Source organism: Chlorocebus sabaeus, chromosome 9 (assembly GCF_047675955.1).
Source record: "Chlorocebus sabaeus isolate Y175 chromosome 9, mChlSab1.0.hap1, whole genome shotgun sequence".
Lineage (NCBI taxonomy): Eukaryota > Metazoa > Chordata > Mammalia > Primates > Cercopithecidae > Chlorocebus > Chlorocebus sabaeus.
In genome coordinates this window covers 95,218,794-95,237,092 of record NC_132912.1, presented here as the reverse complement: position 1 = coordinate 95,237,092, position 18,299 = coordinate 95,218,794, and the positions used below count along the sequence as shown (strand labels likewise).

General features: G+C 41.3%; 1 protein-coding gene across 5 annotated transcripts in view; it reads left to right on the top strand.

Annotated features, from left to right (window-relative positions):
* Nucleotides 1-18,299, top strand: part of IDE (insulin degrading enzyme) — a 118,902-nt gene that overhangs the window by 74,895 nt on the left and 25,708 nt on the right. For 4 of the 5 annotated variants that reach the window (XM_007963562.3, XM_007963561.3, XM_073019173.1 and 1 more), the window contains exons 12-15: nt 5,700-5,802; nt 8,969-9,091; nt 12,946-13,028; nt 16,864-17,008. In XM_007963562.3, the coding sequence (XP_007961753.1) occupies nt 5,700-5,802; nt 8,969-9,091; nt 12,946-13,028; nt 16,864-17,008 (454 nt within the window). Of the gene's footprint in view, nt 1-5,699; nt 5,803-8,968; nt 9,092-12,945; nt 13,029-16,863; nt 17,009-17,500; nt 17,646-18,299 lie in introns of all 5 variants that reach the window. The other variant, XM_007963563.3, reaches the window with a different exon arrangement.

Below are 18,299 nucleotides of genomic sequence, written 5' to 3'. Positions count from 1 at the left end.
TGTGAGCCACCACACCTGGCCAGAGAAGTAATTTCATACTTGGCTCTTTCACCTATCTTCAACTCCTTTTTTCTGTGTTTGGTCCACCTTTACAGTTAAAAGACCCATGTTTCTTTCAAAGACAAGGTAAATAAGAGAGGGGAGTAGTCCTGCCATCTGTTAACATGAGATTAACTGATTACATTTTGCTATAGGTCATGTGTCCTATTAAATTATGAGTTTCTTCTAAATAGGAACTGTATTTTGTCTTTCCCAGAATTTGACCTGGTAAGAACTCAAAAGTTGACTGAATTTTCTCAACTTTAAGCCTTATCTTTCTTGACTTTTTTCTTACTTTAAGAAACACTTTAGTCCAGGCATGGTGGCTCACGCCTGTAATCCCAGCACTTTGGGAGGCTGAGGCAGGTGGATCACCTGAGTTTGGGTGTTTGAGACCAGCCTGACCAACATGGTAAAACCCCATCTCTACTAAAAATACAAAAATTAGTCGGGCATGGTGGCAGGCACCTGTAATCCCAGCTACTCAGAAGGCTGAGGCATGGAAATCGCCTGAACCCAGGCGGTGGAGGTTGCAGTGAGCCAAGATCATGCCACTGCACTCCAGTCTGGGGGATAGAGCGAGACTCTTTCTCCCAAAAAAAAACCACACACACACACACACACTTTAAAAAAAATGGCTTTTAGCATTTTTCACAAGCCTCATCACTATTTAAGTATGATTTTTGAGTCTCATCAATAGATTTTTTTTTTCAACCTTCTGTCTTCTCTGTGTATCCTTTAAAAATCTAATTTGATATCATGATAGTGTAGAGTTTTACTAGTGGAAGGAGAGAGTTCATCTAATTTGAATCCCTATTTAAAAATTAATGAGGCCGGGTGTGCTGGCTCACGCCTGTAGTCCCAGCACTTTAGGAGGCCAAGGTGGGTGGATCGCCAGTTCAAGACCAGCCTGGCCAACATGGCGAAACCCCGTCTCTATTAAAAATACAAAAGGCCGGGCGCAGTGGCTCATGCCTCTAATCCCAGCACTTTGGGAGGCCGAGGTGGGCAGATCATGAGGTCAGGAGTTTGAGACTAGCCTGGCCAACATAGTGAAACCCTGTCTCTGCTAAAAATACAAAAATTAGCCAGGCATGGTGGTGTGTGCCTGTAGTCTCAGCTACTCAGGAGGCTGAGGCAGGAGAATGCTTGAACCCAGGAGGCAGAGGTTGTGGTGAGCCAAGATCACGCCACTGCACTCCAGCCTGGGCAACAGAGTAAGACTCCGTCTCAAAAAAAAAGAAAAAAATTAAAAATTTATGATACTGAGGTTTAGAGAGGCGAAATGGCTTGTGCCTAACTTAGATCTGTAATTTTGGCAAGATTTCAAAGAAAGTGATTCAGAGTATCTGCCAGAATCCCAGTTTGTTATTGCCAGGTCTGTGCCCTTTCCACTAATTCTGTTTGAATTAATCACAATTACCTATGAAGCCTCTTCTCATTCTTTGGATATCTTTTCCCTTTTCTTTGTCAGGGATCATTTGTAAAATTCTCAAGAGAATTTATTATTTGGGAACCATATTGCCTTTTAATGTCTGTAGTCAGGAGACCTTTAGTTTCCAGGTGAGTTCCATCCAGCTTCGACAGCTGCATTCCCTCCAAACATTTTTAAATGTACTTGAAGTCAACAGCATTCATTCCAGCCCACTGCTTCCTTTTCTTGCTGTTGTAAGTTTTAGTATGAAAAGGTTGTGTTTTCTCATGTTTCATTTTTAAATTTCTTTCTTTTTCTTTAATTAGAGACAGAGTCTCACTGTATTGCCCAGGCTTGCCTTGAACTCCTGGGCTCAAGTGACCCACCAGCCTTGGCCTCCCAAAGTGTTGGGATTATAGACTTAAGCCACCGTGCCTGGCCTGTTCTCTCATTTCTAAGGATCACATCATTACCATATTGGCAGCCTTTTCTTCCCCCACACTCTAGCCACATTAAAAAAAAAACTGGGCTGGGCATGGTGGCTCACACCTGTAACCCTAGCACTCTGGGAGGCCAAGGCGGGAGGATTGTTTGAGCTCAGGAGTTTGAGATCAGTCTGGGCAACATGGTGAGACCTCGTTTCTACCAAAAAAAAAAAAAAAAAAATTAGCTGGATATGGTGGTATATGCCTATAGTCCCAGCTACTTGAGAGACTGAGGCAGGAGGATCACCTGAGCCCAGGAGTTCAAGGCTGCAGTGAGGTATGATCACACCACTGTACGAGATCCCGTCTCAAAAAAAAGAAACCCTATTTTTCGTATAATTAGATTTTCAGCAGATGGTCTAAAGTGCTCCAATATTTGTACTAGTTTTTCTCAACTGTCTGCGGTTGTGTATACCATAGGTATCTGTACTTCAATTATTGTTCTTCTCCTAATTCAAGTGTTCTTCCCTGTACTTTCACACTCTGGTTCATAGGTGTCTATATGGGTTTGATGTGTGTATACTCTGTCTCTACCATTATTTTCTTCCCTGTCTTTATTTATTACATCATACATTCCCTTTCATTGTATATTTCAATCTTGAATTCCTTAATGATATACTAACTGTTGATCTGAAAGTATCTCTTTTTGTTAGTCTGGTATTTGATCTGTGCCTAGTCTGAGGAACTGTGCTTGTCTATTTCCTTATAATAACATTTCACATGTTACCCGTACACCTCACTTTGGTATATAGCTATCCAAATCCCTAAAGACTGTACTTGATGGGTCTGCCTTTTTCCCCTCCTTTTTTTAACCTGAGCATTACTGCACAGCCTTCAGTGTCTGCTTTCTGTGTCAGATAGTCATCCTCCAGAGCATCTGACTTGGCAGCTTGTTTATTTTCTCAGAACTGAGTTTAAGGTTTTCTTGTTTCAGAGGGCAAGTCCACTCCAGCCTGGGTGTCAGAGTGAGACCCTGTCTCTAAAAAAAAAAAGAAATCAAGTGTTTCATGGAAGAGTAGATGAGAAGACCATCTACCAGATTCTTCTACTTAATGTGTTTTTTAGAAGTCTCCTTGAGAATCAATCCATTCATTCTCTGAGAAATCAACAAAAGTGGAAGCCCAAGCTCCTAGGCCTGAGTCTGCCTAGGCTCTATCATGTATTGAATGCCCTTAAGAGATACCATACACTCTTCATACAGCTATATGATTTCTGTGAACTCTACACATAACAACTCAAAAGGGATTCTTGAACTACCAACATGCATCACTTCCTTCTGGATGCAATAATAGAACTCTTTGATCTGTCAAACCGTATGATTCCTCTGTATCTTTCTGTGGAACATATTTCTTATTTAGCATGTTTTCTAGAACTGGTAGTGGTTAGTGGCAGGTAGGCCAGATCAGAAACACCTACAGCTGGAGGATTAGTCAGTCATACTGACAGGTGAGTCAGCTTGCTTTAGGATATCTACCAAAAAGCAGATAACAAGATCAAGTCCAGTCAGCCAGGTAGAGTATTTTGTCTAGAATGTATAAAAAATAGATGGTAGTTCACACTACTAGCGTTGAAGTTGGGGAGGTTCTACAAGGGGCAGGTATTTGGAACAGAGACTGGGATTCTCAAAATGGATGAGTATCATCAGAGGGGAGTTTCGATTGCAAGTACTAGGCTTTCAGCTGTGAGGCCAACATTCAGAGGCTAGAATCAAACCTCTAGGGGGATAGGTGAGAACAAGCAGGAACAGATACGGACCTAGTTATTTGAATTGGGAATTGGGACTTAAGGGAGAAGTGGAACCAATAGCAGGACTGACTTTACACCAAGTTGCCCAAGCTAATTGGCTAGAATTCCTTGACCCATAAGATTCAAAATAGGACTGGTCCCAGCCTGTGGTTGAGTCCACTGGTGGGGGTGTAATGATTCCAACTTCAATGATTAAAAGGCAGTAGAGGCAGAGTGTCCCTGATAGTGCTCTACAGGGATGGCTTAGAGTTCCACTGGTTCTGAACTTCTTTTGCTCTTCTAGTCTTGTCATTTTTTGTTCACTTATCTTTTGACATCATTTTATCTCTGCCTTCCCTCCTTGAACACTTTTTTTTTCTTTTCTTTTTTTGTTTGAGACAGTCTCACTGTTGCCCAGGCTGGAGTGTAGTGGGCAGTCTCGGCTCACTGCAAGCTCCGCCTCCCGGGTTCCCGCCATTCTCCTGCCTCAGCCTCCCAAGTAGCTGGGACTATAGGCGCCCACCACCACGCCTGGCTAATTTTTTGTATTTTTAGTAGAGATGGGATTTCACCATGTTAGCCAGGATGGTCTCATCTCCTGACCTCGTGATCCGCCTGCCTCGGCCTCTGAAAATGCTGGGATTACAGGTGTGAGCCACCATGCCTATCCTTGAACACTTTTTTCCGTCTGACTTCTCCTCTGGGCTGTTTCTACTGTCGCATCAAAAAAAGCTTTTAGGCTGGCTCACACCTGTAATCCCAGTACTTTGAGAGGCTGAGGCAGGCGGATCACCTGAGGTCAGGAGTTCAAGACCAGCCTGGCCAACATGGTGAAACCCCATCTCTACTAACAATACAAAAATTAGCTGGGCATGGTGGCAGGCACCTGTAATCCCAGCTACTTGGGAGGCTGAGGCTGGAAAATTGCTTGAACCCGGGAGGCGGAGGTTGCAGTGAGCTAAGATCACGCCATTGCACTCCAGCCTGGTTGGCAAGAGCAAAACTCCGACTCAAAAAAAAAAAAAAAAAAAAAAAAATTAACTAGGCATGGTGGCAGGCGCCTGTAATCCCAGCTACTTGGGAGGCTGAGACAGGAGAATTCTTGAACCCAGGAGGCAGAGGTTACAGTAGTAGACATTTTTTGGTCTTGTCCCTTTTTCCCCTAGTAGCAGGAAGGCCTGTGTATTTGTAGTAGATATATTTGATGCCAGTCTCTGGCAGGAAAAAAACATAGAGCAGAAATGTAGCAAGCAATAATAAAAGTTTCTTGGGTATGTGTGTCACGTTTTTAAAATATCTGGATGAGCCAACAGGTTTTGTTAGTCATTCCTATTATCATTCCTGTTAATTCTGCACCTGAGATATTCCTAGGAAGGAGTACTTTTTTGCCTTTTTTTTTTTCCTCAAGAGAAAAGGTTTTGATTTGTCACCCAGGCAGGAGTGCAGTGGTGTGATTCTGGCCTACTGCAGCCTCAAACTCCTGGGCTCAAGCAATCCTCCCACCTCAGATTCCCAAGAAGTTGGGACTACAGGTGCGTGCCACCCCACCTGGTTAATTATTAAAATGTTTTGTAGAAACAGGTCCCACTATTTTGCCCAGGTTGCTCTTGAACTCCTGGGCTCAAGCGATCTTCCTGCCTCAGCCTCCTAAAGTGCTGGGATTTCAGGCACGAGCCACCACATCCACAACTTCTTTGCTTTTTTTAAGGACTGTTTTTTAACTGACCTTGTTATTATTTTTTCCCCCAGCTACTCTTCTTTTTAAATTTTAGTCAGTAGCAACCTAGAGGAATCTCTCCTGTGAGCACTTTTTCACACTGAAAATAATGGACTATAACTAAAGGATAACAGGGACTATGATCAGAAACCTCTATTCTTATATTGCTTGTTTGGACTAAGCCTTACAGGATTTGCTGGGTCTTAAGAGGCCCAGCACGTTCTTGGATATTATTTATATTGTCCTGAATCAGGTTCTTTAAATTTATATATACAGTGTGAGTTTACAGGGTTTTTTTGTTTGTTTTTTCTATCTCTAGGGTTGCAATAGTTTCTAAATCTTTTGAAGGAAAAACTGATCGCACAGAAGAGTGGTATGGAACCCAGTACAAACAAGAAGCTATACCAGATGAAGTCATCAAGGTAGGGTTAGCTCATCTGTGAATAAGCCTGTGAGGAATCAGAAGGACATTGCTTCCTACATCCACCAACTAAGACCCCAGAGTGTGGAAGACTGATGACCTAGTGTTATCTATACCATCCTAAGAGAAATCAACAAGTAGATAAGGAGCTGGAGTTTAGCCTTTTCATGAAGACATGATGCTCTAGCCACTTTCTCATGTGTCTATCAAACCACCAGGGTTGTGCCTCATGCCATAAAAGGTAACTGAAGTGCAGGATACATGGGCACAGGCAGCAGAAAGGCAAGAAGAGATGGAAGTAGGAAGCATGAGAGACCAATGCAAGGGCTCCAAGGAGCTCACAGTCTTGCTGTGAACACAGGCTGAGAGGAGGCTCTAGGATTCATACCATGTTCACTTCAGGAGGTGCTATGTTTTATGCCTCATGTTATAGCACCGTTCTTTTTGTCAACATAGGGGAATTATGATTTTCAAAACAGGTATGTTAAGACAATATTTTGTCCCATTCATCAGTAGTCAGGATTTTGCTTGTGAATGTTACCTACTTATCTAGTACTTTTTCTTTCTTTCTCTTTTGATTCTCACTGGCTATGTGCCTTTGAGATTGGCTCCATTATTCCTGGGAAAGGCCAGAAAACTTTACTGACTAGATTCTAGCTAAACTCGAGTAATGGACATTTTAAAAATGTACCTGTGTAATGACATACAAAAAAGGAATTAGATTAAGAAAGAAAATCATCACTGATACTTCACAGCTCTCTGACATATTCATAATACAGAAGGAGATCATTGAAGCCCCCCAGTGTGTGAAAATGTCCATCTCTCTAAACTGTGAGGAAAGCTGATCTTCCATGAATTAGTGCTGGGTCTGAAATAGTCCTAAAACAAGAAAGAATCCCCATGTTCACCAGATTCTGACCAGAATAAACCTGCCCTGAATGGTTTTTTTTTTTTTTTTTTTTTTTTTTTTGAGATGGAGTCTTGCTCTGTCACCAGGCTGAAGTACAGTGGCACAATCTCGGCTCACTGTAACCTCCGCCTCCCGGGTTCAAGCGATTCTCCTACCTCAGCCTCCCAAGTAGCTGGAACTATAGGCGCATGCCACCACGCCCAGCTAATTTTTGTATTTTTAGTAGAGACAGGGTTTTACCATGTTGGCTAGGATGGTCTCAATCTCTTGACCTTGTGATCCTCCCAACTCAGCCTCCCAAAGTGCTGGGATTACAGGCGTGAGCCACCATGGCTGGCTGGGAATTTTTTAAGAACACATCTCTCTGGGAACTCAGTAGTGAAATTACTTATTAAGTGTTTCCTAGTCCCTACTATTCAGCTGTTCTGGAAACCTAAGATACCACTTAGGAAATATGGCCAACTTGCCCAGTGCGGAAAGACACAAACACAGGAGCTAAGATAGAACAGTAAAATCCGCAAGGCTGTGCCACACCAACTAGAGATCAAATTACTGAATCCAGAAATCAGAATTATTGACAATCAGTTGTTGTTGTTGTTGTTGTTTTTAATAGACAGGGCATTGCTCTGTTGTCCAGGCTGGTTGCTTTTTTCTCCTGGCCAGTTGCTTTTTTTTTTTTTTTAATGATGAAAAGCCTTATAAATTAGATTCAACAATCAGTGGCCTGTGATCTCTCCCACTTAGGTTTTGGAACTAGGACAGGGAACAGATCCAGCCTACAGGTTGTGTGAATCCCAACCTAAATCTCAACTGTGTGTTTTTTTGTTTTTTAGACGGAGTCTCGCACTGTTGCCCGGGCTGGAGTGCAATGGCGCGATCTTGGCTCACTGCAACCTCTGCCTCCCAGGTTCATGTGATTCTCCTGTCTCAGCCTCCTGAGTAGCTGGGATTACAGGTGCACACCACCACACTCGGCTGATTTTTTGTATTTTTAATAGAGATGAGGTTTCACTATGTTGGCCAGACTGGTCTCAAACTCCTGACCCCGTGATCCACACATCTTGGCTTCCCCAAGTGCTGGGATTACAGGCGTGAACCACTGCATCTGGCCTCAACTTTGTTCTTAACCTTATGCTTGAACTACTGGTTCACTTAAAAGTTCACATGATCATCTGGGAGAGGTATGAGCCAGTTCTTAAGAAGTGCTGAAGGCCGAGTGCGGTGGCTCATGTCTGTAATCCTAGCACTTTAGGAGGCTGAGGTGGGCAGATTGAGATCAGGAGTTTGAGACCAGCCTGGGCAATACAGTGAAACCCTGTCTCTAATAAAATACAGAAATTAGCTGGGTGTGGTGGTGCACACCTATAATCCTAGGGAGTTGGAGGATGCAGTGAGTGAAGATCACGCCACTGCATTCCAGCCTGGGCAACAGAGTGAGATTCTGTCTGTAAAAGAAAAAAAGAAGTACTGAAGTGAGGCTGGGCATGGCGGCTTACACCTGTAATCCCAGCACTTTGGGAGGCTGAAGTGGGTGGATCAGTTGAGGCCAGGAGTGCAAGACCAGCCTGGCCAACATGGTGAAACCCCATCTCTACTAAAAATATAAAAATTAATCGGGTGTAGTGGCACACACCTGTAGTCCCAGCTACTTGGGAGGCTGAGGCACGAGAATTGCTTGAACACAGGAGGCAGATGTTGCAGTGAGTTGAGATCATGCCACTGCACTCCAGCCTGGGCAACAGAACAAGATTCTGTCTCCGGAAGAAAAAAAAGAGAGAAGTACTGAAGTGAAAGATACCCCCTTTAGCCTGGCTTTCAGGCCATACATGGATATAACTTAGTATAGCTGAAAGTGTGGCTCTTATATAAATGACCTATTGTCTAGCAGTTGTGGAAATATATTCCTGGGCAGATTATTCTCCATTATTTAAAGAGCTAGAATAAACATGATCTGCATATGGACCAGTCAGCTTTTCTGTGTTCCATAGTCTCAGATTGTTCCTCAGCTGGTCATTTTGGAGATGTGGAGAGGAAGAATAGATATATGAGCACAAAATCTTTACTAGTACTAGAAAGACTGACTCAAATTTCATGAAAACCCATCAATAGATTTGGTAGTACCTCCTTTATATATGATGGAAAACAATGCTGTGTGACATCTGTGCATTTAATACTTGCCCATATATTGAGCAGAGATACTATTTTAAACTCTTAAATCAGGCTCTTACTGCATTTGTGTGTTTCATTACTCATCCAGAAATGGCAAAATGCTGACCTGAATGGGAAATTTAAACTTCCTACAAAGAATGAATTTATTCCTACGAATTTTGAGATTTTACCGTTAGAAAAAGAGGCAACACCATACCCTGCTCTTATTAAGGTAATGTGTTTGAATCAGTGATTTTAAATTGGGGGACAGACCTAACACATGGGGGACTAGAGAAATGATTTCTTACATTTGGTACTGTGTTGATTTGGGGCGGCTCACATACTGATAGATGACAAAAAAGCTGCAGAAAGAATAACTACAAGAAATATTAGAAGGTTGAAAATATTAAAGCAAGCAAACAAAATAATGCAGAATCTAGGAAATCGCTTTCTTTTTAGGAGAAAACAGTAAGTCTGAGCTGTAACCATAAGTCTGTGGAAAGGTCTGTGCCTCTTTTTCATGTCTGCTGAAGACCTAATAAGGAAGTAGGTTTGTGCTGCATCGTGGACATTAAAGATAAGAAAGGATCTCTACAGCCTGAAAGAGAGCAAGTCCAGGGGGAGCTGTTGGATTTCCTGCCCTTAAAAACATTCATTATGACATAGTGACTATATTAAATTAATGGAATAATAAACTAGTGCGAAGTGCCGTTGAGAAGTAGAGTTCCCTCCCCCTCTTTTTCAGACTATCCTTTTCATGCCATTGTTTCAGAACTTGAGTAAAGTATGTAAAAAATTGTATCAAATTATTACAGTACATTCTCCCTTCTAAACATATTTCTTCTCCCGTCTAAACTGTTTGTAAACTGATGACTATAGGCACACACACACATCTTTCTTTTTATCTTCTTCAAATGACCTGACATTTGGAAGAATTTAGATGAGTTCAGTGAGATAACAATCAGTGTTTAGGAACATGAAAATTTGTCTTAAGCAACTAGATTATTAATGAGGCAACATTTTTTCTTTTTTTTTCTTTTCTTTTCTTGTTTTTTCTTTTTTTTTTTTTTGAGACAGAGTCTTGTTCTTGTTGCCCAGGCTGGAGTATAATGGCATAATCTTGCTCACTGTAACTTCTGCCTCCCAAGTTCAAGTGATTCTCCTGCCTCAGCCTCCCGAGTAGCTGGGATTACAGGCACCCGCCACCACATCCAGCTAAGCTTTTGTATTTTTAGTAGAGACAGGGTTTCACCATGTTAGCCAGGCTGGCCTCGAACTCCTGACCTCAGGTGATCCACCTGCCTCGGCCTCCCAAAGTACTGGGATTACAGGCATGAGCCACCGCGCCTAGCCCATTTTTCTTTAAAAATGACATTTTAAAGAGTTTTCTATTAGCTTATGCAAAGGGAAAGTTCATTTACCCCTCCTGTTTTTTATGTGTTTTTATTTATCTATTTATTTATATATTTATTTATTTATTTATTTATTTATTTATTTTTGGAGACAGGGTCTCTCTGTTGCCCAGGCTGGAGTACAGTGGTGGGATCATAGCTCACTGCAGCCTCAAACTCCTGGGTTCAAACCATCTTCTGGCCTCAGCCTCCTAAGTAGCTGGACTACAGACGCATACCACACCCAGCTAATTTGTTTTTAATTTTTTGTAGAGATGAGATCTTGCTATATTGCCTGGGCTGGTCTGGAACTCCTGGCCTCAAGTGATCCTCCTCCTTCAGCCTCTCAAGTAGCTGGAATTATAGGTGTGAGCTACCATATCTGACTTTTGCTGTTTGTTTTAAATAGGCCTTCCCAGAACAAACTAACAAGAACATTAAACCATTTATATCTCTTCCCAGAGTTTCAAGGTAGTTTCAAGTGACTAAAGCCATTCTTAGTATAGCATGAGTGAAGTGGAGAGGCAAGATAAGTAGCTTATTTGTTCATCCTTGGCCATGTTGGTTATCCATGGTTGCATATTAAATTATTCCAAAACTTAGCAGCTTAAAACCACAACATTTAAGTTAGGCCAGGTGCGGTGGCTCGTGCCTGTAATCCCAGCACTTTGGGAGGCTGAGGCAGGCGGATCACGAGGTCAGAAGTTCAAGACCAGCCTGACCAAAATGGTGAAACCCCATCTCTACTAAAAAAAAATTAGCTGGGTGTGATGGTGCACGCCTGTTATCCCACCTACTCAGGAGGCTGAGGCAGGAGAATCGCTTGAACTCAGGAGGCAGAGATTGTGGTGAGCTGAGATTGCGCCATTGCACTCTAACCTGGGTAAGAGCGAAACTCCGTCTCAAAAAAAAAAAAAAAACGCACACCATTTATAATCTCACACAGTTTTTTTCTTTTTTTTTAAGACTCGCATTCCATTGCCCAGGCTGTGGTGAAGTGGTGCAGTCATGGCTTACTGTAGCCTCAGCCTCCTGGGCTACAGTGATCCACCAACCTCAGCCTCTTGTGTACCTAGGACTACAGGCACACACCACCATGCCCAGCTAATTAATTGTTCAATATATCTGTAGAGGTGGGATCTCACTCTGTTGCCCAGGCCGATCTCAAACTCCTAGGCTCAAGTGATCCTCCTGCCTCAGCCTTCCAAATTTCTGGGATCACAGGCATGAACCATCATTCCTGGTCTCTCACAGAGTTTTTGTTTTTGTTTTTGTTTTTGTTTTTGTTTTTGTTTTGAGATAGAGTTTCTCTCCGTTGCCCAGGCTGGAGTGCAGTGGTACAATCTCAGCTCACTGCAACCTCCGCTTCCCAGGTTCAAGCAATTCTCATGCCTTAGCCTCCAAAGTAACTGGGATTATAGGCATGTGCCACCATGCCCAACTAATTTTTGTGTGTTTAATAGAGACAGGGTTTTGCTAGTTGGCCAGGCTGGTCTCAAACTCCTGGCCTCAAGTGATCTGCCTGCCTCGGCCTCCCAAAGTGCTGGGATTACAGGTGTGAGCCGCCGTACCCTATCTCACACAGTTTCTTTTTTTTGTTTTGTTTTGTTTTGTTTTTTGAGACAGAGTCTCGCTCTATCACCCAGGCTGGAGTGCAGTGGCACCATCTCGGCTCACTGCAACCTCCGCCTCCCAAGTTCCAGTTCAAGCAATTCTCTTGCCTCAGCCTCCCAAATAGCTGAGACTACAGGCATGAGCCACCACACCCTGCTCATTTTTGTGTTATTAGTAGAGACGGGGTTTCACCATGTTGGCCAGGATGGTCTCGAACTCCTGACCTCATGATCTGCCCACCTTGGCATCCCAAAGTGTTGGGATTACAGGAGTGAAGCCACCACGCCCAGCCCTCATATACAGTTTCTGAGGAGGGCCAGGAATCCAGCAGTGACTTAGTTGGGTAGTTCTGGCTCAGGGCCCGTTGTGTGGTTATAGTCAAGCTGTTGGCCGAGGCTTCAGTCATCTGAAGGTTCAACCAGGGCTGGAGGATTCTCTTCCAAGTTCAGTTATGTGGTTGTTGGCCAGCCTTTTTCACCACATGGACCTCTCTGTAGAGTTGCTTGACATGGCAGCAGGCTTCCCCCAAAGTGAATGATTCAAGAGGGAAAGTGAGTGATCAGGATGCAAGCCGCGGTGTCTTTTATAAATGCAGTCTCAGAAGTATACCATTAATTCTGTCATATTTTGTTAGTAAGACAGACCAACCCTGGTCTAGTGTGGGAGGGGACCACCCAAGACTGTGAATCTCAGCAGGCAAGGATTGTTGTGGGCCACCCTGGAAGCTGGCTGCCATTCGCTTGCAAGGGACTTCTGCCTCTGCCTGCCTCCCAGTGTCCGGAAAGATGAAGACAGGACAGTTGGTATTGGCTTCTCTGATCTGTCTTTTTCTTCACTGTACCCCCATCTCCCTAATACAGGGGAAATAGAAGGCAGATTTCACTCTGCTACAGGAGTCTGCAGTCTTTGTCTCCAGCTTTCTACCTACTGACTCTGAGTATGTTTCAGGGCCATGGGACAGCAGCTCCAGAACAAAACTCTAACTATTGCCTCTGTCCTCCTCCTCTTGAAGAGTGATTTGATTGAACATTTTTGCTGAATGCACCTCTATTTCCCTAACCAAACTGTTTCTCCATGACAGGATACAGCTATGAGCAAACTCTGGTTCAAACAAGATGATAAGTTTTTTTTGCCGAAGGCTTGTCTCAACTTTGAATTTTTCAGGTATGTAAGATGAGTCTAGCTTATAAAGCTTCTTATAAAAATCAACAATTACATTTCCAAAAGTTATCTATTTTTCTTAAACATCCATGTCTAGAAATAAAAGGAATTAGAGTTATTTCACCTAGAAAAGGAGAGGCTGAAATAAATAAATAAATAAATAAAAATAAAAGGAGAGGCTGGCCAGGCACAGTGGCTCACGCCTGTAATCCCAGCACTTGGGAGGCCGAGGCAGGCGGATCATGAGGTCAGGAGATCGAGACCATCCTGGCTAACACGGTGAAACCCCGTCTCTACTAAAAATACAAAAAATTAGCCAGGCATGGTGGCGGGCGCCTGTAGTCCCAGCTACTCGGGAGGCCGAGGCAGGAGAATGGTGTGAACCCAGGAGGTGGAGGTTGCAGTCAGCCGAGATTGCATCACTGCACTCCAGCCTGGGCGACAGAGCAAGACTGTGTCTCAGGAAAAAAAAAAAAAAAAGAAAGGAGAGGCTGTTGCTGTTAAGAGGTATTTTTTAAAAAAACGTTGTTAACTTTTTTTTTTTTTTTTTTCCATTAATGAGTATACCCTTTAGCTGAAATGATTTATGTTAGCTATTGTTAGGACGACCTTCTTAGCCTTCAGGGTTTTGGATTCTGAGGAGGCCGTAGATTTACCCAGAAGACTCACTGAAGAAAGAATAAATAATTTGGGGTGTTTTTACTGCTTTGGTTTTGTATTCCTGGAACTTGTCTAGAAGAAGAGGTACTAGTTACTAAATTATCCTGAGTCTTGTTTCGTCTTTTGTCTGGAGCTTCCTCTATTTCTGGCTTGATTACTTAAAAATTACTAATAAAAAGGGAGAAGATGTTTAGTAAAATTTATGAATAATGCTATTGCAATAATTTCTCAGTGCATTTTCAGTTCATCTCTGTCTTCCTTTACTTGTGTGCTAATCACCCGATTCAGATTTTACTTTGTGAGTTTATACTTTTTATAATTTTATATTTCTAAAATTCAGTGGTTTATAAGATAAGCCTATCATGGTTTATTTGTTCAGTAATGTTCAATATGATAATCAGCTTTTTCATTAATTTTTATTCAGTTGGCTTAACATGAAATTAAAGGTAGATATGGTTTAAATGCTTTGGAAAAAGGGAAAAGAATCTGATTTTCCATCAACAAATATGTTGAATTATAGTGATTATAAATATTGTGGTTTTATAGCATGAGAGTTACAGATTATCTGAAACTGCTCAGAGTTTTTTTATTGTTTACACCAAACGTGGGCTGTCAGGTTGTGGCTTATTATTGGTAAAGGGCATTACAAAGCTGCTTTTTATTTTTTGATATTTGAGAGTGATATTTTTAACACTGTAAGCAGCTTGTCACCACTTTCCCATTTGGCCTCTGTGATGATGAATTTCTTTAGAATACCCTTTGAGAGACCATTTTACATTTTCGTGTTCTCTAAACTGCCTAGCACATTTCCTACAATTGAAAATGTCTGCCTCCCACACAAATCCCATCCTCTGGTCTGTCTTCCTAGAGGTAACCGCTGTTCTGTTTCTTGTACATTTTAATTGAAATTTTCATGTGTGTGTCTATATCCTTTTCATCTTTTCAGAAATAAGATTATATTATGTGTAGTTAGCTATGGTTTTTAAAACCCTGTGATCCATATTTAAGCATATAGTATCTGGTTACAAAATAATGTATTTTTTAAATTAACACATGAACCAGAATTTAGGTATCCCAGTTGAATCCTATTATCTTTTAAAAGTTAGTTTAGTGTCTTCTCCACTTCACCAGCACAGCTGCTGTGGATACAGCTGTTTTCGTTCTTTTTTTTTTAGGAGACAGAGTCTTACTCTGTCACCCAGGACTGGAGTGCAGTTACTGCAGCCTCAAACTCTTGGGCTCAAGTGATCCTCCCATCTCAGGCTCCTGAGTAGCTGGGACTACAGGCGCATGCCACCTCGCCAGGCTGGATACATCATTTTAGGACACTCCTTGGAATTATTTTCTGAGCCTGGGCCATAGTGCTTTGAAACCCCAAACTTTCTGGCTTTTCACTTCCATCTGAGAAAGGTGCATAGTTACCTGTGGGGCTGACCTCTGTCATAGCCTCTCTTTTGTTTTGATGATTTTGTTTTTGTGAATTGTGCCTTAAGTTTTTGAGCTGCTATTTGCCCAAAGAAGGAAATCTGTCATCATGTATCATACTTTAAAAAATTTAATGGCAGATCATTTATTCAAATTTTTCAGTTGGAGAATATTTGGATAGCTGTAAAACTTTGTCTTTGATTTTAATTCTCTAAGTGACTACACATTTTATCCCTGTTTTTGCTCTTTTATCAGCTTTGATAAAATTGTTGGCTTTTGGCTGGGTGCAATAGCTCACACCTGTAATCCTAACATTTTGGGAAGCCAAGGCAGGAAGATCACTTGAACCTAGGAGTTCAAGACCAGCCTGGACAACACAGTGAGACCTTGACTCAACATTAAAAAACAAAATGTTGGCTTTGTTTTCAGTACATTAGTTATATTTACTGTGATACAAATAGAGTGAAACTTTTAATTTGCTGCCAAACAAACCAAGCAGGCACCTGCCTCAGGCCTTTAGCACTAGCTATTTCTTCAGCCTGGGAAGTTCTCCACTCCACCCCTTAGATATCCCCAGGGCTCATTCACTCGCCTCCTTCAGGTCTGGGTCCAGATGTCACATGATAAGAGTGGCCTTGACTGGCTGTTATGTAAAGCAGCAGTCTTTCTTCCCTGCTGCCATCACCCCATCATTCCTTATTCCCCTTACCCTGCATAATTTTACCTCATAATACTGTCACCAACTAAAATGTCAAATTTAAATTTATTATTATTTGTCCCCTCTAGCTAGATTATCAATTCTGAGGTCAGGGACTTTGCCTGATTTGTCCACTCTTTATCTTCAGTGCCTAGAAAAGAGCCTGGCACTGTAGTAAGCATATAATACATATTTGTTGAATGAGTGAAACTTTCACTTTCTTCTGATAAAAGGTAAGCAAGGTTGTATAGTCAGAGGAGCAGGTCGTTTAACTTGCATTTGAATCACAGCTCTGCTGCCACACGAACTCAGGGGACCTGAAGAAAATTATGTTTCTTGTCTGGGAAATGAAGTTTAGTTGATCACTGTGGTTATTTAGTTCTTGTACTCTATAATTCTTTCTTCTTTGTTCTTTCTCATTTAACTATTTTTCTATTTTAGTTTTTTCCCCTAGTTTTGGCTGCTGTTATATGATAGAAATTATCAATTATTTTACTGACAGTTCTCTAGTTTTACTGCTTTGGGGAAAACTCAGGGATAAGTTAACATTTTCACAGGTCTCAATTTTTCTAAGTTCATGTAATTACCACAGACACATTTCCCAGTCTTTTACTCCTGTCCACCAAGGGTGTGACTTGATTGGAGAGAGAAGGAAGACATGCAAATACTGTATGTGTTCTGTCGGCTGTGCTCCTCCCGTTAGCCTAAGCATAGCCATGCATTTTGGCCCATTCCCACTCCTCACATACCCTGCATTTCTAACTTGTCAGTTCTGCCACACCATCTGGGGTAGGCAGTTCCTTCTCCTTCTTCACTACCAGCAGTGCATGCGCGCGCGCGCGTGCACACACACACACACACACATACACATACATTTCAGGCTTCTTTTTCAGACATCTTGTTTTTTTCCTCATAAGAAGAAATAACCTCAAGAATTCAACCATATCCTCAGGAAATCATATTAACCGGTGTTCAATATCTTGATCCTTCTCAAAAGGCCATATCACATTGAGAAGTAATAAAATCAGCTATTTTACTGTCAACATTTTCTTCCAGCCCATTTGCTTATGTGGACCCCTTGCACTGTAACATGGCCTATTTGTACCTTGAGCTCCTCAAAGATTCACTCAACGAGTATGCATATGCAGCAGAGCTAGCAGGCTTGAGCTATGATCTCCAAAATACCATCTATGGGATGTATGTAAGTACCCACGCCTTAGAGCCTTCCACTCATCAACATTTTTTATATTGATTTGATGGAAGCATTTTTTGATTGAGGGTATGAGTTTAATTTCTTTTTTTTTAATCTTTATGGCTAATCATATTTTCTCATTTAATTTTTAAGTTAGCTCTTATTCTAAGTGTTCAACTACATACCATTCATATTATGCAAATTTTCCTTGATTTCTTTTTTTTTTTAAAACGTCTTTCATCAGAATGTCATATTTTTCTACTCAAACAAAATTGGACCCTGATTTAGGTTTAGATCTTACCCATTCTGTATTTGAAATCTTGGTCTTTGGCAAAGGAAAATGAAGTCTTCCTTCTTTTGTAAAACCTAAGGTTGTCATATACTATTTCCCTAGAAATCCAGATCATGAGGCTGCATATCCATACTCTTCGGTCATGTTTCTTCATTACCATGCCACTGCTTGAGGTATCAAAGCATTTCTTTTGTTTTTCTTTTTGTTAGTCGCTACATTTATGCTGATCCTCTTCATTGCAACATGACATACCTGTTTATCAGGTTATTGAAGGATGATTTAAAAGAGTATACATATGCAGCACGCCTCTCAGGTTTGAGCTATGGCATTGCATCAGGAATGAATGCAATACTTGTAAGTAAAATGAAAACCAAAGAAAAGGCACCACCCCGTTTAAGCATTATGTTGAGCTTGGGAAAACTATTAACTTCTGCATTTTTAAACAAGAAAGTTGATGGTTTTTTTCCTTGCACCTTTTTGATGATCAGAGAACTCAAATTAGTGTTAGTTGCACTAATGAATGATTTAATAAAGTTTAGTGCATCTTGTGAACATGTATGTGTGCTACATTTATTTGCATGTTCTTCTGCCTGAGATGTTTAACATATTAATCCTGAAAGCATGTTGTTCTTTCCATATAATTGAGTATATTAACATCTGTAAGTAGAAGATATCAATAGTTGTTGTGGTGATTGAATTTTACTTATAAATAGGCTCCCTTTATTTCTGCAGATAGTAGTATAAAGTTTCTATGTTCAGATACACTTGACATTTTAATTTATTTTGTAGCATGCACCATTACCTACTTTATGTGTGTTTTAAAATAAGCATTATTAAATCCATCTAAGAAGTAACTAGATCCTTTCTTTGGAATGTGTTTTCAAGCTTGCTTATATCTCAATTCCAAGTTAACATCCCTTTTATGGCACACATTCATCTTCACTTTTCTTGAAAATGTATTGCATATTTTAGTGAAAATGAAAACGAGAGCATTTTGGGGTACTCCTT